General features: G+C 43.9%; 1 protein-coding gene across 1 annotated transcript in view; it reads left to right on the top strand.

Annotated features, from left to right (window-relative positions):
• Positions 1 to 19,929, top strand: part of CDKAL1 (CDK5 regulatory subunit associated protein 1 like 1) — a 1,735,794-nt gene that overhangs the window by 1,393,806 nt on the left and 322,059 nt on the right. Inside the window, exon 11 of the mRNA XM_030211517.1 lies at positions 6,801 to 6,981. Within this exon, the coding sequence (XP_030067377.1) occupies positions 6,801 to 6,981 (181 nt within the window). The remainder of the gene's footprint in view (positions 1 to 6,800; positions 6,982 to 19,929) is intronic.

Below are 19,929 nucleotides of genomic sequence, written 5' to 3'. Positions count from 1 at the left end.
TTAAAGCAACAAGCACACCCTAGGGGGTAGTGCAGCACTAAAATTAGATGAACTTTTTGAACTTGCAGTGCAGTGCTGTGACCAGTATGGAAGATTAAAGCAACAGGCACACCCCGTGGGGGCAGTGCTCAGAGGAACTTTTTGAACAAATATCCTGCTGAGGTTACTGGGCATTTTGAACAGTTATGATATAACATTTATTAGTGGGTTTGCTCCATTAAGGTTTTATTGTGAAATGTGTATGAGTGTGCATTGGTAAGTGAGTGTGCATGAGTGTGTATGAAGGAAAGATATGTTAAGGTATTAGGTTTTGTAAGTAAATAAATAATAAAGGTATTTTCTAAAAATGAATTAACTGGCAGAGAGATTTATACAGTTATTTACCTTTAGAGACAGCTGGGACATTTTGGTTAGTTCACTTGGTATATTTCTTCCAAGGCCTAGTTCAGAGACTTCAATTCAAAATGCGTTTTCCTGAGTATCCTGTTGTATGCTAACTTAACATCTATCCCCCCCCCCCCCTAAAATAAAGCTCTGTCATAACAGCAGAATCTGAAATAAGTCCACTAGATTTCTTATTTGCCCTCTTGGTCACATATCACTGCATAGTGGTCTGGTTCTATATCAGGTTTCTTTGGTAGTCTGTACAATAATTGTCCAAGTGCTGACGGAAGCAGAATATTCCACTCTCCAGGCTGTAAGACTAAACGAAAAGCTTCTGTGGTGGAACTGACATAGTAGCAATGGTGGTTTGGGCGCCAAGGTAACTTCTTGATAGCATTTTTCAATCTGGGTAATTCCATTACATGAAATCAATCAAGGATAACATAACCACAGGCACTAAATTTACATGTCTCACTGGCAGTGTAATTCTTGACCCCTGAGGCAGGCGTTATTTCCGCTGAAACATGGCCCCATGTCGGGTCTCTGTTTGGCATAATAAAGGTGATTTGATCAACACTTCCTGCATTGAAGCTCGTGTTTGCACACTCTTCTGCTTTCCTGTAACTGTGTATTTGATGTGTAGCTCTTTGGAAGACATTGTTGAACATAAATGAAGTTGCTACTTTTTTTTTTTCCAATTTTGAGCATATATAACTCCCAGTGGTGTTGGGTATAATATAAGACTGTATACACTGTGACCGGCTGGGGAGACTTCAAACGGTAACCAGTAAGGATTCCATTTTTAGCCTGCACAGGTGCAAATAGGATGCAGATGTACATTGAAGGGGCATTGGGGGAATGTGGTGAGGGCTGCCACAGAGAAGCCTGACATCATTGGAGTGGGTGCATTGATCAATCACTTTTCACTCTGGTGGTCCTAAACAAACTGAATGTACACAAATAGATGCACAGCCTAGTATTTTATCCTTAAAATACACACTAATAAATTGCTGGGAAGAATACACTATCATAAAAATTAAACTTGAGTGTCCAAACTTAGGCATCAAGAGTAAAGATATGAGCTGTGGACATATGCAGACCAATTTTATAAGGTAGCGCCTGAAGCCCTGACCTCTAACTGGAAATTGTAGAAAAGTCCTGCTCTTTTTTCCACACCTTCCAAAAGAGCCAGTCAACCTTCCTCCTGCCCACCCAGAATCTCTCCCCCCCCCCCCCCCCCCCCCCGGAATTATCTGGGCGCTTTCCCAGATGGGCTAATGGGATGTGGCAAGATTGGTCCTCCTCTGCTCCAGCTCTGTTGGGCTCCAGCAACAGTGTGGGCACCGTAACCACTAGTGGTTATCTCATGGTGCTGCCACTAGGGGTTAGCCTTCCTGTTAGGAGTTGGGGCTTTGGGGATCAATTGGGTGGGAGGGGGATCAGATAAAGAAGGGATTATCTAAAGGGGGATCAGATCTGGAGGGGATGATCCTGGAGGGGGAAATGTGTTCAGACAGGGGGGGGGGTGAAATGTGTGGGATTTGACACTGCAAACACGCTGCCAGACTGCTGGTAGAGGTGGTGCCTCAGGCCTGCACAATAGTTGTCACCAATGTCCACTCTGCTCTACCCCTGTCACCCCTACCAAGCTGTGTTAAGCAGCTGCCATGGATGTTTGCCATTCTAGCTGTTTTAACATGCATTAGAGGTTAGTACAAGTGTGCACTAATCTCTAATCCCCAGTATAACTCACACTATCTGCTTAACCAGCTTAGGAAACATGCCCCATGGGGCAATTTTCTAATTATAAATGGCTTAGAAAATTACCCTCATTTTTGTATGTTAAACCTTTGCTCAAACCTGCAAGTGTTTCTCATACATTTATGTATTTCATGGTGAAGTGGTCTTTCAAGAGTATATTTCTGAATGTCTGTTGTGATAATTGGATGTTATTTCATGGTGCATATACAAATTCAGTACATTTGCTTGGGAATGCTTGTTTTCAGACATTCATTTAAACTGAATTTGTACATGTACCCTGTCATGGGTGTCTGTGTTCCATAGGACTCTGGGAAGTGGCATCATTAGTGTTTTTTTAGCTTGTTTTTAGTAGACCAGCAGTATGAGAGGTAAAGCCTTGAAGACTGCTTACCTCCCCCCCCCCCCCACCTTTGGGGCCAATAGATTTAAATTTATGAGACATCTGCTCATAAGAACTTGAGATAAGCCGAGCTGAGTCAGATCAGGGTCTGGAGCCCAGCATCCTAACTCTGGTAGTGACCAGTCCAAGGCACAAATACTAACAGATCCCCAAACTTAGATCAGTTTCTCATAACTCATGTCCAGGAATAAGCAATGGCTTTCCTAAGTCTAATAATTTTTTATGATCTTTTCTCTAAGAACTTGTCCCAAATTTTTTCTGAACCCTGCTGTGTTACTTGCCTTACCCATGTCCTCCACCAGCAGATCCCACTGCATTATGTGAGGCATGAAAAAATATTTACAATTTGTTTTCATTCTGCTAGTTGTTAGTTCCAAGGTGCATCCTCTTGTTTTATTGTTTGAAATATCATTCCTTTTTAACCATTCTGCCTCAATCGTGCAAAAAATTCATTTTAGATATGTCATAAAATACTTCACACTGTAAATCTTGAAAAGTAAGGTATGTCATTAAGTTGTTCTATACCTCTATCCTCATGATGATGTATCATCTCTGAAATAAATTTGAAAAAAATCTTAATTTAATTTGTTTTTAGTAAATATAAGTAAGCAACAGAACAGGTGCAGTTTACACTGGTGACCTGCTAAAACAGAGTAAAATTCAATAATGCAGCCTAAGCTTTCCATACAAGACTGTATTTTTTGAAGACGGGTTGCTGTGTTAGTCTGGAGCAGCAAATATGACAGGGGCTTGTGACACCTTATAGAGTAACCAATTTATGTTGTATATTTTGTAAGATACACTGACGGCACAGAGACACACTGCTCCACACACGTCTGATAAAATGTTCTCTAATCCTAGAAAGCTCATCCTTCAATAACTGGGTTATTGGTGCCACAAGCCTCTTTGTCATGTTTGTGTTTTTTGAATTATTGATGATGACAGGTAGAAGACTACACAGATAAATCATCGTTTATCTTATTGTAACTAATGTGATTAAGTATGCATTTTAAATCACTGTTGGGTGAAAGATAAGAACTCCAGAGAACTTCGGACAGCAGCAATAAGGGAAAGTGCAACATTGTTTTAGCCAAACATCTGTTTTGTTGTTCTCTTGATCTTTCCAGTTGATTTGTGGATTGGTCTGATTTTATTTGAGCGCTTAGCACATCCCTGGTTTCTTCTCTTTTTTGATTGCTTTTTGAAATAGAGTATAAGTCACAGTTATTTACATGAGGTAAAAAAAGATAAGTATCATCTTCATTATTCCAGGACTTTTTATAGAGCTAGTTCTAATGGACTGTTGCTGTCCTCCTTAGCAGCTGCAATTATTTCTGTTAAAATGTTATTTCCTTTTCACACTCAGTGATATGATTGCAAAAAGAAATTCATTGGAGAGTGAATAATAAATTGTACAGTTTGACAAGGGATGATGACCAGCTTGTTTATGTAAACACTAGCCTCGGGAAGGAACTGATAAGTAGACTGTTTTCCAACCATGCTTGGGGATGTAAAATTTACAAGGAGCTGGGTATTTATTTATTTATTTTGTTTATTTATTTATGACATTTATATCCCACAGTATTCCCACCCATAGGCAGGCTCAATGTGACGTACAACAATTAATAAACAAACAATAGTACAAAGTACAGTAGACAAGGTCATAGGAGAGAGAGAAAACAACGAAGGAGGAAGAGGAAGGGAGGGGGAGGTGATAAATCAGCACGGAAGGAGACATGGCCTAAAAGGGTATGGCACCTGTAGGGTTCTTAGCGTAAGCACGGCCAAAGAGAAAGGTCTTGAGCCGCTTTTTGAAGGTCGGGTGATCGGAAGTGAATTTAACCTCACGAGGCAACCAGTTCCACAATTGAGTGCTGAGGTAAGGAAAAGAGAAACCATAGATGGTCTTATATTTGAGGCCATGAGGGGCAGGGTAGTGGAGGTTGAGGTACGAGGGGGCCGACCTTCGGGAATTCCTGGGCGGTAGGTTAATGAGAGTGTCCATGTAGGAAGGGGCATCGCCATAGATGATTTTGTGCACCAATGTGCTGGTTTTGAATGCGATGCGGTCCTTCACAGGAAGCCAATGTAGCCGCTCGCACAACAGCCTCGAACTGTCAAATCTAGATTTGCCGAAGATAAGTCGAGCTGTTGTATTCTGAGCTGTTTGCAATTTTTTTAGGAGCATACTTGCACATCCCCCATAGATGCTATTGCAGTAATCAAGACGGCTAATCACCAGGGACTGGACAAGACTGCGGAATACATCTCGAGGGAAGTATGGCTTGATACGCTTAAGCCTCCAGAGAGAATAGAACATTTGCTTGACTGTAGAGTTTACATGCTGCTCTAATGTCAAAGATCTGTCAAGCAGCACTCCCAAGATTTTTAGGGAGAATGAGATAGGCAGGACAAGCTCAGGAGTAATCAATGTAGGGGGCCAGAGTTTGTTATAGGGAGAGGAGAGGATCAAGCAGTGCGTTTTCTCAGCATTGAGTTTGAATCTGAAGGAGTTGGCCCAGTCTAGCATGGTGTTAAAGCCTTGACGTATCCGATTGGTAATTTCAGTGAGGTCTTTCTCAAAAGGGAGGAAGATCGTGATGTCATCTGCATAGATAAACGGGTTCAATCCCAGTTTGGAGAGAGCCGTTGCCAGGGGGATCAACATCACATTGAAGAGGGTCGGCGATAGTGGGGAGCCCTGTGGCACGCCGCAGTCTGCTTTCCAGTGAGACGAGAAGGTGGAGTTGGCTTCTACTTGGTAGGACCTTGTTGTAAGAAAACCTCTAAGCCAGGCAAGTACATTACCAATTGCACCGAAGTACTCAAGGTGCCGCAGAAGTATACCGTGGTGCACCATGTCAAAGGCGCTGGACATGTCGAACTGCAATAGTAAAATGCTCTTCCCTTCAACCATTTCCTTCTTGAAGTTGGATAGGAGAGTGACAAGTAAGGTCTCAGTACTGTGGAGCGGTCAAAAACCCGATTGCGAGACGTGCAGAATATTAAATTTATTCAGGTGCTCACTGAGTTGTTTATTCACCAAGCTCTCCATTAATTTTACAAATAGGGGGATGGAGGCTATTGGCCGGTAGTTGGTCAGATCACTACTGTTTTTCTTAGCATCTTTAGGTACCGGGGTTAGTAAGATGTTACCATGGCTTGCAGGGAACTTGCCAGTACCTAGCATGTAGTTGAGGTGCAGCATCAAGTCATCTAGGAAACAGGCAGGGGCACTTTGGAGCAAGTAGTTGGGGCATATATCCAGCCTGCAATACTTCCTAACAAATCTGCGGAGCGGACATTTCAGGCTGGCGTACAGGCTGGCAAAAATTTTTTTTAATTTTTTTAGAGTGGGGGGGTTGGTGACCACTGGGGGGGAGTAAGGGGAGGTGATCTCTGATTCCCTCCCGTGGTCATCTGGTCAATTGGGGCACTTTTTTGACACTTGGTCCGAAAAATAAATGGACCAAGTGCAGCTGGCGAAATGCTCGTCAGAGCCGGCCATCTTTTTTCCATTATCGGGCGAAGCCAACCATCTCGTAACCACGCCCTGTCCCACCCCGTCCCGCCTTCACTACCCTGCCGAAACGCCCCCTTGAAGTTTGGCCGGCTCCGCGACAGAATGCAGATGGCGCCGGCCAAAATTGGCTTTCGATTATACCGATTTGGCCGGGTTCAGGAGATGGCCGGCCATCTCCCGATTTGTGTCGGAAGATGGCCGGCGATCTCTTTCGAAAATAAGCTGGATAATGTACCAGGTTAGGGTTGTGGAAATCCAGGACTGGCTCAGAATTTCCCTCCTGGAACTGGGTAACTTGGCAGTTCTCCAGCACTAACTGTGAAACCTCTCCATTCAAAGCATATGCTTGCATATTCCCCAAGCTCACTCACAAACTATTACTGCTATCATACGCACAGCTGGACTCCGCAGTTTTCCCTACTTCTGGAGAGCTGAAATGATGGTGGGGGGGTGGGGTATCTGGTAGGGGGGCCCACAAATATATGTTTGCCTAGTGCCCAATATAGTGTTAATCTGGCCCTTGATATGAGGGAGATTTGATGAAGGGAATAAGAAAGAACACTATTTCATAATACCATTGGAACTGCTGGGCAGCCTCAATACTGAGCAAGCTCCTTCACTTTATCCAGGGAGGGGTAATTTTTACCATGTTTGGCACCCCCAATTATTTTGAAATGTTGGTGCCTGCATTTATTAATAAATTTAACATTTTCTCATTTGTCTCCATTGCAGAGTGGAAGGTATTACTATCGCTACAGACATCATTTGCGGTTTTCCAGGGGAAACGGATGAAGATTTTCAAGCGACAATGAGCCTTGTGGAGGAATATCAATTTCCAAGTCTTTTTATTAATCAGTTTTACCCACGCCCAGGGACCCCAGCTGCCAAACTAGTGCAAGTCCCAGCACATGTGGTAAGAGATTTTACTCTGTCGTCAGTACAGCTGAGTGGAATATGAGTAAGGGTACCGTATGCAAGTAGATTATAGCATACTATAATTTATGCGCATTCTCGTAAAATGTAGGCACAGTCTACAACACTGGGCTGTAGAACTGGTGCAGCAATTGGCCCTTAAATGAAGGCACATTTTTGGCCACTTCAGGGGATCTTTTACTAAAGGTTAGTCATATTATCTACCACAGGACCCCTTTTACTCCTGTGGGCCCTGTTGCAGATAATATGCACTAAAATGTATGTTGATAGTGCCTAGTGTATGCTTATGATGGTTAGATATGTGTAATGTTATTTTACTATTGTGTATGTTTTTATTGTAATCTGTCAAGAATTGCAGACTATGTGGACTATAAATGTTTGATTAAAAATAAATATTTGACAAAGAAAAGTAAGCGCCATAAACGACAGCCAGCATGGTTAAAAGGTGAAGTGAAAGAGGCTATTAAAGCCAAAAGAGCATCCTTCAAAGAATGGAAAAAGGATCCGAATGAAGAAAATAAGAAGCAAAATAAGCAGCGTCTAGCTAGATGCAAAGCACTGATAAAGAAGGCTGAAAAGAGTATGAAGAAAAACTTGCAGTGGAGACAAAAAAACTCATAGTAACACCTTTTTCAGGTTTATCAGAAGCAGAAAGCCTGTGAGGGAATTGTGGGACGGACATATCATGCAGGAGCAAAGGGGGCATTGAGGGAGGACAAGGCCATAGCGGAAAGATTGAATGAATTGTTTAATTTGATCTTTATGGAAGAAGCTATAAGAGACCTATTTGTACCAGAAATGGTTTTCAAGGGTGAGGATGTGAAGGAACTGAAAGAAATCTCAGTGACCCTGGAAGATGTACTGAGCCAAATTGACAAGTTAGAGTGATAAATCACCTGGACCGGATGGTATACACCCCAGGGTACTGAAACAACTCAAACATGAAATTACTCATCTGTCATTAAAATCATCCGTAGTAACTGAAGATTGGAGAGTGGCCAATATAACACCAATTTTTTTTAAGAGTTCCAGGGGTGGTCTCTGAAACTACAGACCGGTGTAAGCCTGACTTCATTGCTGGGCAAAATAATGGAAACTATTATAAAGAATAAAATTACAGAACACATAAATACACATGGTTTAATGGGACAGAGTCAGCATGGGTTCAGCCAAGGGAAGTCTTGCCTCATCAATTTGCTTCATTTCTTTGAAGACGTAAATAAATATGTGGATAAAGTTGAGCTGGTTGATGTAGTGTATCTGGATTTTCAGAAAGCTTTTGACAAAGTTCCTCATGAGAGACTCCTGAGAAAATAAAAAAAATCATGGGATAGGAGGCAATGTCCTTCTGTGGATTAGGAATTAGTTATTGGACAGAAAACAGCAAGTATGGTTAAATGGCAATTTTTTTCAATAGAGGAGGGTTAGCAGTGGAGTGCCGCAGGGATCTGTTCTGAGACCGGTGCTGTTTAACATATGTATAAATGATATGGAAAACAGAACGACGAGGGAGGTGATTTAATTTGCAGATGACACAAAACTATTTAAAGCTGTCAAAACATATGTGGATTGTGAAAAATTGCATGAAGACCTTAGCAAACTGGAAGAATGGGCATCCAAATGGCAAATGAAATTTAATGTGGAAATGTAAAGTGATACACATTGGAAAGAATAATCCGAATCATAGTTACCTGATGTGCCCAATGTGTGGTGATAGCCAAAAAATCAAACAGGATGCTAGGAATTATTAGGAGAGGGATGCAAAATAAGACCAGGAATATTATAATGCTTCTGTAATGCAACCTCACCTTGAGTATTGCATTCAATTCTGGTTGCTGCATCTCAAAAAAGATATAATGGAATTAGAAAAGGTTCAAAGAAGAGCGACCAGAATGATAAAGGGAATGGAACTCCTCTCATATGAGGAAAGGCTAAAGAGGCTAGGGCTCTTCAGCTTGGAAAAGAGATGGCTGGGGGGGGGGGGGGGGGGGGGGGGGGGTTATGATTGAGGTCTATAAAGTCCCGAGTGGTGTAGAACAGGTAAAACTGAATCGATTGTTCACTCTTTCAGAAAGTACAAAGACCAGGGGATACTCAATGAAATTACATGGAAATACTTTTAAAACAAATAGGAAGAAATATTTTTTTCACTCAAAGAATAGTTAAGCTCTGGAACTCGCTGCTGGAGGATGTGGTAACAGGGGTTAGCATATATTTAAAAGATTTGGACAAGTTCCTGGAGGAAAAGTCCATAGTTTGTTATTGAGGTGGACCTGGAGGAAGTCACTACATGCCCTGGGATTGGTAGCATATTGCTACTTATTGATTTTCTGCCAGGTACTTGTGACCTGGATTGGACACTGTTGGAAGCAGAATAACGGGCTAGATGGACCATTGGTCTGACCCAGTATAGCTATTCTTATGTTCACGTGGTATTCCTGTGCTAACCAATTAATGCATGCTAATGTAGATGCGCTAAATGTTTATCTCAGGAACATCCACTCTCTGCCCCCCTGACACACCCACTCAAAACAAAATAAAAATATTTTTTTGCTCTCACTTATTTGGCAGTTAATACAGGAGTCCTGAGCGCGTCCAACAATATACCATTTTAAGCTGCATTGGGCATGCGTTAGTGCCTAATGCAGCTTAGTAAGATCGCCCCCAAATGAGTTTCATAGCTGAATTTGAAGCAAGCTGAAAATATTAGATGTGCACGTACCTAGCAAGTAGGGCCTTGAATCAAGTTATCAGAAACGAAAGAGATTTCTCCACTTCCACAATCTGTAACCCTTGGAACTGCTTTTACAAGCAGTCCACTGAGGGACCCTCTATAGTATATGTGAGCCAGTGTAAAACAATTATGAAAAGGGATGCTATATCAGTAAAACAAGCCAAAAATTAAGAAGTGGAGAAAATGATGCCAAATAAAGACCAGACAGCCCTTTCAGTCTGCCTACACAAAGCAATTACTAAGCTGTACAATCCCTTACACAGATTCTTTGTACTTGACCCTTTTAAAACTTCTTTAAGATATATACTTTTTATCTCTGCCATCTCCACTAGTAGGCTGTTCCATGCACTCCCACCCTTTCTGTAAAGAAATATTTCCTTAGATTACTCCTAAGTCTGTCCCCTTTTATCTTCTTCCTATGATCTCTCATTCCAGAGCTTCCTTTGAATTGAAAGAGGCCCGCCTCCAGTGCATTTATACCAGAGGTATTAAATGCTTTCAGTTCTCCCTTCTCTTACTTTTTTTCCAAGATATTTGTATATATTGAGAATTTGAAGTCTGCCCGCTACTGACCATTTTAATTATATTCTTCTGAAAGTGAAATCTCTGTATTGTACACAGTACTCCAAATGATGTGTCACCAGAGACATACAGAGGCACTATCGCCTCCTTTTTTATACTGGCCATTCCTCTCCTTGTGCACCCAAGCATCGTTCTGGCTTTTACAGTTGCCCTTTCTTCCTGTTTGGCCACCTTAAGATACTTACTTGTGATCACCCCCCCCCCCCCCCCCCGGGTTCTGCTCTTCTTTCATGCACAGACATTCTTTTCCTGTGTGATGGAGTGTATAGGAAGATACTAATTCCCCTTAAACACTGTCCCTCACAGGATCACTTTATGAGGCCTATGGTGTGGTTCATCCAGAGCAAATAATAGCCCAGGGCTGGTGAAAGACAGGGATGCCTAGAACAGGAACAAGCAGATCTCCAGAGTAGTCCTACAAAACATACATTTGATGCTACAATTGGGGTAGTCATGAGGTAGGAATGCATTTACTTTGCAAACTCTGTACACACTGTGATTCTTCTGTAGTCTGGTAGGAACAGGGCTCTCTATTTTGTTGGCTGTTGAACTTCAAGCCCCTTTAGTGCACTCCTGTGCTAATAACCTTTGTGAGGAACAGGCATCTGTATGTTTTTCATTTTGAGCCACACAGAGTTTTTGTTCACTTTTAAACCACGTTCTGCCTGTCTTTGTGAAGGTTCCTTTCCCAATGCTGTTCACACAATTACAACTTCCTATACCAGTAATTTTCACTGTTTTGTAGTGGGCGCCATGGAATTAAAAAGACTTCAACAGGAGAGTCAGGACCAGTGCTGCATAAAATGGATGGTGCCCAGAATCCCGGGTGATGCAAGGGGGAGGGGGGTTCTCCAATGATGTACTACTACTACTATTTAGCATTTCTATAGCGCTACAAGGCGTACACAGCGCTGCACAAACATAGAAGAAAGACAGTCCCTGCTCAAAGAGCTTACAATCTAATAGACAAAAAATAAAGTAATCAAATCAATTATTGTGTACAGGAAGGAGGAGAAGAGGGTAGGTGGAGGCGAGTGGTTACAAGTGGTTACGAGTCAGAAGCAATGTTAAAGAGGTGGGCTTTCAGTCTAGATTTAAAGGTGGCCAAGGATGGGATAAGACATAGGGGCTCAGGAAGTTTATTCCAGGCGTAGGGTGCAGCGAGACAGAAGGCGCGAAGTCTGGAGTTGGCAGTAGTGGAGAAGGGAACAGATAAGAAGGATTTATCCATGGAGCGGAGTGCATGGGAAGGGGTGTAGGGAAGGACGAGTGTGGAGAGATACTGGGGAGCAGCAGAGTGAGTACATTTATAGGTTAGTAGAAGAAGTTTGAACAGGATGCGAAAACGGAAAGGGAGCCAGTGAAGCGACTTGAGGAGAGGGGTAGTATGAGTAAAGCGACCCTGGCAGAAGACGAGATGGGCAGCAGAGTTTTGAACCGATTGGAGAGGGGAGAGGTGACTAAGTGGGAGGCCAGCAAGAAGCAGATTGCAGTAGTCTAAACGAGAGGTGACAAGGGTGTGGATGAGGGTTTTGGTAGAGTGCGCGGAAAGAAAGGGGCGGATTTTATAGATGTTGTAAAGAAAGAAACGACAGGTCTTGGCGATCTGCTGGATATGATCAGAGAAGGAGAGGGAAGAGTCAAAGATGACCCCAAGGTTTCGAGTTGAGGAGACAGAGAGAATGAGAGAGCCATCAACAGAAATAGAAAATGGGGGGAGTGGGGAGGTGGGTTTGGGAGGAAAAATGAGAAGCTCGGTTTTGGTCATGTTTAATTTCAGGTGGCGTTGAGACATCTAGACAGCAATGTCAGACAAGCACGCTGAAACTTTGGTTTGGATGCAAAGTGAGATATCAGGGATAGAAAGGTAGATTTGGGAGTCATCAGCATAGAGATGGTAGGAAAAGCCATGGGATGAGATTAATGAACCAAGGGAAGAAGTGTAGATAGAAAAGAGGAGGGGACCAAGAACAGAACCCTGAGGTATGCCGACAGGCAGAGGGATAGAAGTAGAAGAGGATCCACCAGAGTGAACACTGAAGGTGCGGAGGGAGAGGTAGGAAGAGAACCAGGAAAGGACAGAGCCCTGGAATCCAAGTGAGGACAGAATATCAAGGAGTATGCTGTGATCGACAGTGTCAAAAGCAGCGGAAAGATCAAGAATGAGGATGGAATAGAGCCCTCTGGATTTAGCCAGTAATAGGTCATTGGAGACTTTAGTAAGCGCAGTTTCGGTTGAGTGGAGAGGGCGAAAACCAGATTGTAGTGGGTCAAGAATAGCATGTGAGGAGAGAAAATCAAGGCAGCGGTGGTGAGCAGCACGCTCAAGTAATTTGGAGAGAAAGGGAGGAGAGAGATGGGTCAGTAATTAGAGGGACAAGTAGGGTCGAGTGAAGGATTCTTAAGGAGAGGTGTGACCACAGCATGTTTAAAGGCAGTAGGGACAGTTGCAGTGGAAAGTGAGAGGTTGAGAATGTGACAGATAAAAGGAATAAGAGCAGGTGAGATGGCATTAAAAAGGTGGGTGGGAATGGGGTCAGAGGAACAGGTGGTAGATTTTGAGGAAGAAAGAAGTGTAGTTTCCTCTATAGTAACTTCAGGAAAGGAGGAAAAGGAATGAGGGGAAGGAGAGAGAGGGGAACGGACTAGTGGAGGGAGAGGTGGCGAGGTAGAGAATTCAAGGTTTATCTTTTGAACCTTGTCATGAAAGAATTCAGCAAGGGTCTGAGGAGATAATGAAGTGGGAGTTGGGGGAGGGGGCACTTTGAGGAGAGAGTTCAATGTGGTGAAGAGAAGTCGAGGGTTAGAGCCAAGAGAGTTGGTCAGTTGGATATAATAATCCTGTTTGGCACATAAAAGAGCAGATTGGAAGGAGGTCAGCATGAACTTAAAGTATAAGAAATCAGCAAGGGCCCGAGATTTCCACCAGAGGCATTCGGCGGAGCGGGTTCAGGAACGTAGGTAGCGGATATTAGAAGTCAGCCAAGGTTGGGGTTTTGTACGCCTTATAGGGCGGGTCATCAAAGGTGCAAGAGTGTCTAAGGCAGAGGATAGAGTATTGTTGTAAGAAGAAACAGCCTCGTTGACAGACGTGGATGGTGCCACTGTAGAGAGGAGGTTTGAAACATGGGAGGATAGAGATGAAGGGTCAATATCGTGAAGATTTCTAGATAAATTAGATAGGACGGGACTGGGAGGGAGGAGATTTAAGTGTGAAAGTTATAAGATGGTGATCAGAGAGGGGAAGATCAGAGGCAAGGAAACTAGAGGGTGAACAGTTGGAGGAGAAGATGAGATCAAGACAGTGACCATTTTGATGAGTGGGGGAGGTGGAGCATAGTTGGAGATTAAAGGAGGAGATTAAAGGAGGATGTTAAAGTGAGTAACTTGGAAATATAAGAGTTGGAAGAATCATTAGCAGGAATATTAAAGTCACCAAGGATGAGAGAGGGGGAGGAAGGATCATGGAAGAAGGCAAGCCAGGCATCAAAGTCACTGAGAAAGGATGAAAGGGACTTATCAGGGGGACGATAAATGACCGCTGTTCGAAGAGGCAGAGGAGAGAAAAGGCGGATAGAGTGGATGTAGCCAGTCCAGTTGCTCAGGTGCTCTCAGGGCAATATGTATAAATAAAATAGTCTGATTCTGCAGAATGTGTCTCTCCTTTAGCCCATCTACTCTCCCCCAACCAAGATTTCCCCCAGCACTCCTATCTTCAAATACACAGTCTCCCAGCCTTATCCCATTCTGTCTCAACTTCAGCCAACCTCCTCTCACCCCCCCCCCCCCCCCCCCACCAATCCTTCCAAGCTGTTTCCCAGAGTCTTGCCTCAGGTACTTCTGGGCTAGCTTTTCAGGTTTTTTCCCCACACAATGTGGCTCTCAGTAAGCTTGATCCACATGCAGGCTCATTTTCAAAAGAGATGGACGTCCATGTTTCGACATAAATCGGAACATGGACGTCCATCTCGGTATAATCGAAACACAATTTTGGACATCGGCAGTTGCAGTCTGTCAGAAGGACGTCCAAATCTCAAGGGGGCATGCCAGGGGTGTGTTCAAGGCGGGACTTGGGCGTTCCTAAGACATGGACGTCTTTCAGCGATAATGGAACAAAACAAAGACGTCCAAGACTAAAATTTAGATGTTTTGAACTAGACCTGTTTTATAACGAATAGCTGCAGGAGGAATTGAACCCACTTCCCCAGGATCAAAGTCTGCTGCACTAACCACTAGGCTACTCATCTACTCCACACAAGAGGTGCCCCAAATGACCAGATGACCACTGGAGGGACTCAGGGATCACCTCCCCTTTCTCCCCCAAATCACAAAACATTTTTCCAGACAGCACTTTCAAAAGGAAAAGATAGACTTTTTTTTGTAGAAAATGACCTTTCCTGTTCTGATTTTGGACATTTTACAAAAAACGTCCAAATTCAGACTTAGATGTAATATCCAAAAATGCCCCTTGCCCAAAGTCACAAGGAGCAGCAGTGGGAATTGAACCCATGTTGCCAGGATCAAAGCCCGCTGCACTAACCATTAAGCCACTCCTCTGTTTTTGACATCTTGCATTTGGACGTCTTTGTGTTCGAAAATGGCTGAAAGTCAGAGACGTCCAAATTTAAGGACATCCTTGGATTTGGACATCTTTGACGGTATTTTCGAAACAAAAGATAGACGTCCATCTTTTTTCGAAAATACGAGCTTCCCCGCCTCTGGATTTGGACGTTTTACAAAGACGTCCAAATCCAGACTTAGATGTTTCTTTCGAAAATGCCCCTCATGGTGCCAAACTTCATCGTTATTTGCACAGTTTTGCAAGAATAGTGTAGGAGTTTTGTCTGCTGTACAACTCAAACTCACTGAGAGCCACACACTCCTGAAGGAAAACAGATCAGTTGTTTTGGAGACAGTGCTAGCAGAAGGCCTCTGGACAAGTTGGGAGGAAGTATGTATTATTGAGAGAAGAGGCCTCTTGACTTTGTAGTGAAGAACACTGCCCTATACAGTAGCACTTGAGGTTTTGCAGCCCAAACAAATGAACCTGCATGTTTTTAGCATTAAATCATAGCTGCCAATTTCTAGACTATTCATCCAGCTTCACTAGAATCCCCCCCCCCCCCCCCTTACATTATCTACACTTTCCAGGGTTTTTTCCTTGTTATAGATTTTGGTATTATCCACAAAGAGGCAAGCCAACCTGAGAGCCCTTCCACATTATTGCTTATGAAAATGTTTTTAAAAATTGAAACAAGGACTGATCCGTGCAGCACACCACTAGTTAACAGCCCTATTCTAAGACTGAACTTGAATTTCCATTATCCTCTGTCACCTCTCACTCAACAGTCTCCAATCCAGTCAGACACTTTAGGGACCATATTAATGGCTTTCAGTTTATTTATAAATCACCAATGCTGAATTGTGTCAAAGACCTTGCTGAAATCTAAGTTTGTGTAGTGCTCTCCCCTGATCCATTTCTGAGGTCACCCAATCAAATAAATTTATCAGATTTATCTGACAACACCTCTTCTAGTAAAACCATGCTGCCTCAGATCCTGTAATCCACTGGATTCCAGAAACTGCATTATCTTCTTTTTTAGCAGTATTTACTTTAGTTCTTTATTTAAAAGTTTTTATATACTGCCTACTCATCTCAAGCAAAATGATCCTAACAATTTCATCACACCCTGTTACCATAAAACCATAACACCTACACTCCCCTTACCCTTTCCTCCCTTAGCCACAAGAATAAACAGTTTCTTCTTCCCACTCAAAAGTCCCTTCTGTGCTTAAGAAACAACCAGGTTTTCAAAAAAACTTTTTTTTTCAATTTCACCTCTTGCTTTAACTCATCTGGTAACACTTTCCAAAGCCCTGGGACTATACTAGAAAATGCCCAAGCTCATAATTTCACCTGCCAACACTGCTTAAACAGATAGCACATTCAAATATGTCCTCTGGAATGCAGCTTCTAACAAGGTGGCCAGAGTTTAATCTGGCACTCTGCTCAGGTTCCACTTCATTATGATTAAACTGGTATAGGGTGTAGCTATGGGTGGGCCTGGGTGGGCCCAGCCCCACCCAGTCTCTGTCTAAGCATCAATCCATGTGCCTTGTCTTCTTAGTCGCTGGTAACCCTGCACAGCTGCAGTACTGCTTGATTCACATCCAGCTACATGCAGGAAGTGCCTCTTGTGAGCCTGTTGCAGCTCCGGTTTACCTAGCATTCCAGCCTCCAGCAAGCAAGCAGCAGCCCTCCTACCCAGGTCCGCTGAGAGACTGAACCGGGGCAGGGCCGCTGCGGCCCCCCCCCCCCCAAAAAAAAAAATTGTCCTTTGCTGCTGCCCCCCTCCAATCGCTGCTGATGCTGAAATACCTTGGCTGTTGGGGATCCCAGGCCCTGCCAGCAGAAGGTGTCTTCTTCCTCCAGCACTGACTGCCTGCCCCTGTGGCTGCTTTTTCTCTCAGGGCATGCTCGGAAACTGAGCATGCGTGCCTGAGAGGAAAAGCAGCCAGCGTGGCAGAAGAGCACCAATGGAAGAAGATCCGGGTCCTCCCCAGCCTCCAGGGTGGGCCTGGCGCTGGAGTTTTCTCTCTCCTGCTCCTGTTGGGACGTGATCTCTCGGGTCTCATCAGGAGCAGGAGAGAGAGAGACCCCGGCGCCGAGCCCGGGAAATTTTGCCCCCCTCTCGGTGGCCCTACACCTACCTGCTTTGTATGCTTCTCGGGCCTGGAGTTGGGCATCGGGGGACCTCTGCTTACCTCTGGTGAATGTGTTCTTCCTCAGCTTCCCCGCAGATGCTGCTGCTCTATTATAGGCCGCTCATCTAGCCTCTGTTCCTCACTGATTCCTGCCCCCGCGGCCTACTCACACCGGATCTGGCACGACTCAGCTCTGCTGCGAAGTTGGGCTGGGGAGCTGGTATTTGGGGCACTCATCAGCCCCAACCACCAAGAGTCATCAGCCACTGCACTGCAGTAGTATCCGTCCTGAATAATGCCTACTGCCTTTGCAGCCTCCTCTCCGGCACACTGATCAGAGCCCCATCAGGGGCACTGCAGTAGACTTCTGCAGGGAAGGGTTGCCCAGGTAAATAAATAAAATAAAAAGGTTTATATGTAATGTTGGATTGCGGGTGGTTTCTACACTGGCCAGGTTAAAAAAAAAAAGTTTTATATTTAATGCTGGTGTGCTTCTGGGTTGAAGGTGGGGGATAGGGAAGGGATAATGCCAGACTATTGGGGGGGGGGGGTAGGGCAGGGCTGAAACTGGGCTAAAGGGAGCAGTGGGGAGTAGGGAAGGGAAGGGCTGATGCTGGGCTAAAGGACAATTTCTAATTTTTGGTCATTTATTCTGTAATTGGTGAGGGCTGGTCTGGATTCTGCATGTGACCAAGGTGAGGGATTCTGCTGGCATGTGGTTTGTGTGGGGATCTATATGAATCTGAATTGTCTGGCTTTTCCATTGGGACATGTATTGCTGTTGTGTATAGTCAGTGCTTCCATTTTAAAGTTACTGTTATTTGTATTTGTGTGTTCAGAGTTGGTGGTGTTAAGGTTTGCAGCATAGGCTCTGAAAAGCTTCTTCACAAGATTTAGTGTTACTTCACCAAGGGGGTCTTTTACTAGTGAATAGTGCAATGTTATCTGATGCAGGGTCCATAGGAATAAAATGAATCCTTTGGCAAATAACATGAGCTAAGTGTTAGTAAAAGATTCCCTAAAGTATCTGACAGTGAAGGGATTTTGTATTTCTATTATTGAGGTGCTACCAGAATTTGAATACATTTTTTCTAAGGAAAGCTGTAAAAGGAAACATTCTAGCTATGTTCTGCATGCTACAGATTCCACAGTAGGTGAAACAAATCTTGATGTTGACAGTGTGTGAATATGTATGTGGTTTATGTTGATGCAGGGCAGCTGTTGGGCATATTATTTATTTAGAAAGCCATCATCAAGTGCACTCTAAGGCATTACTTAGGAGTATCCCAAGAAACACTGCTCCCATACCTGTATACACGGTGCTCACCCAGATTAACTCTGGACCCACCCAAAATGTCAGGTCTGGCTCCAGTACTGGTCTCTCTCTGCCAGTTGAGGGGCACAGACAGTAAAAGTCTGTCCGTCACAGGTCCTATTTCCCAACCAATGGAGTTGCCATCAAAGCCCGCTCCAGCCTTGATCCTGATCTAGTTTTTTTGCCATTTATGGGACCCAGCCTCTAGCATCGGAGTTTGCTTTTGATCATGAGGGCCTCAGTGCCTAACCTTTGAATTTGTTCTGTAACTGAGAAATAATGGTCAATAAAACCAGTTGTAGTTGATGTCATTTTACTAGACCATGCCCGAACATATGTGGCTTGTTTTGAGAGTTATGAGTCTTTCATTAAGTCAGTGAAGAAACAGCAATCTAGAACGCTCCAGTGTTGATCCTCCCTCAGCTACACAACTTGGATCTTACTTCAAGGAAAAAATTCTTACCCTGCGGTCTTCAACCGTCAGCTGTCTCTCTGACGTGGATGACTTTCTGGCATCCTTGGACGTGCCTTCGGGTGCTTGCCCCGCTGACCGCTTTTGGACCAAATTCAATCGTCTGTTACCCGATAACGTGACTGCTGCTCTACGTAAATTCATAAATAAATGCTGCAAATTAGATGTATGTCCGACTCATCTCCTAAAAGTCGCACCAAATTGTTACATTGAAGAACTGACTTGTTACCTTAACAATATGTTAAGCGCAGGATTTTTCCCGCCAGGTCATGGAAACATCCTTCTCACTCCAATCCCAAAAAATTCAAAGATCAAGCCAGATGTCATCTCTAACTATCGCCCAGTGGCTTCGATACCTCTAGTTATCAAGCTGATGGAGAGCCTGGTCAATGTTCAGCTCAACGAATTTCTAACTAATTTTGATATCCTCCATCATTCGCAATCAGGTTTTCGAGCTCATTACAGCACGGAGACTGTCCTGGTTACCCTCTTATCCAACTTTCGACAAGAACTATCTGTTGGACGAAAGATTCTCCTGCTACAATTTGACATGTCTAGTGCTTTTGACATGGTGGATCATGAACTCCTGCTCCATCTACTGGATACTTTTGGTATAGGAGGACCAGTTTTGCATTGGTTCAAGGGTTTCTTGACCTCAAGGTCCTATCAGGTCATGGTGAATTCCCACACCTCTGAACCGTGGAATGCTTCTTGTGGGGTCCCTCAGGGCTCTCCCCTCTCACCTACCCTATTCAATATAATGATGATGCCTCTAGCCACAGCACTTGCAAATCTGGACCTCAACCCTTTCATCTATGCGGATGATATTACAGTCTACATCCCTTTTCAATCCACAGTATCAGAAGTTGCTAACCTCATAGATGCCTGCTTCTCCACTTTAGAACAATGGGCCAGGGTGTTTCGCTTCAGGCTAAACAGGGAAAAAACTCATTGTCTCATCCTCTCGTCCAAGCACGCACATGTAACAGACACAATGCTTCCAGTTCTGGGCTCTGCCCTCCCGATTGACAACAGCCTGAGACTTTTGGGAGTGCACCTGGATTCACATCTCCAGCTGGTTGATCATGTACACTTGGTCTCCAAAAAAATGTTCCAGGCC

Source organism: Microcaecilia unicolor, chromosome 1 (assembly GCF_901765095.1).
Source record: "Microcaecilia unicolor chromosome 1, aMicUni1.1, whole genome shotgun sequence".
NCBI lineage: Eukaryota > Metazoa > Chordata > Amphibia > Gymnophiona > Siphonopidae > Microcaecilia > Microcaecilia unicolor.
This window is presented reverse-complemented; position numbering and strand designations above follow the sequence as displayed.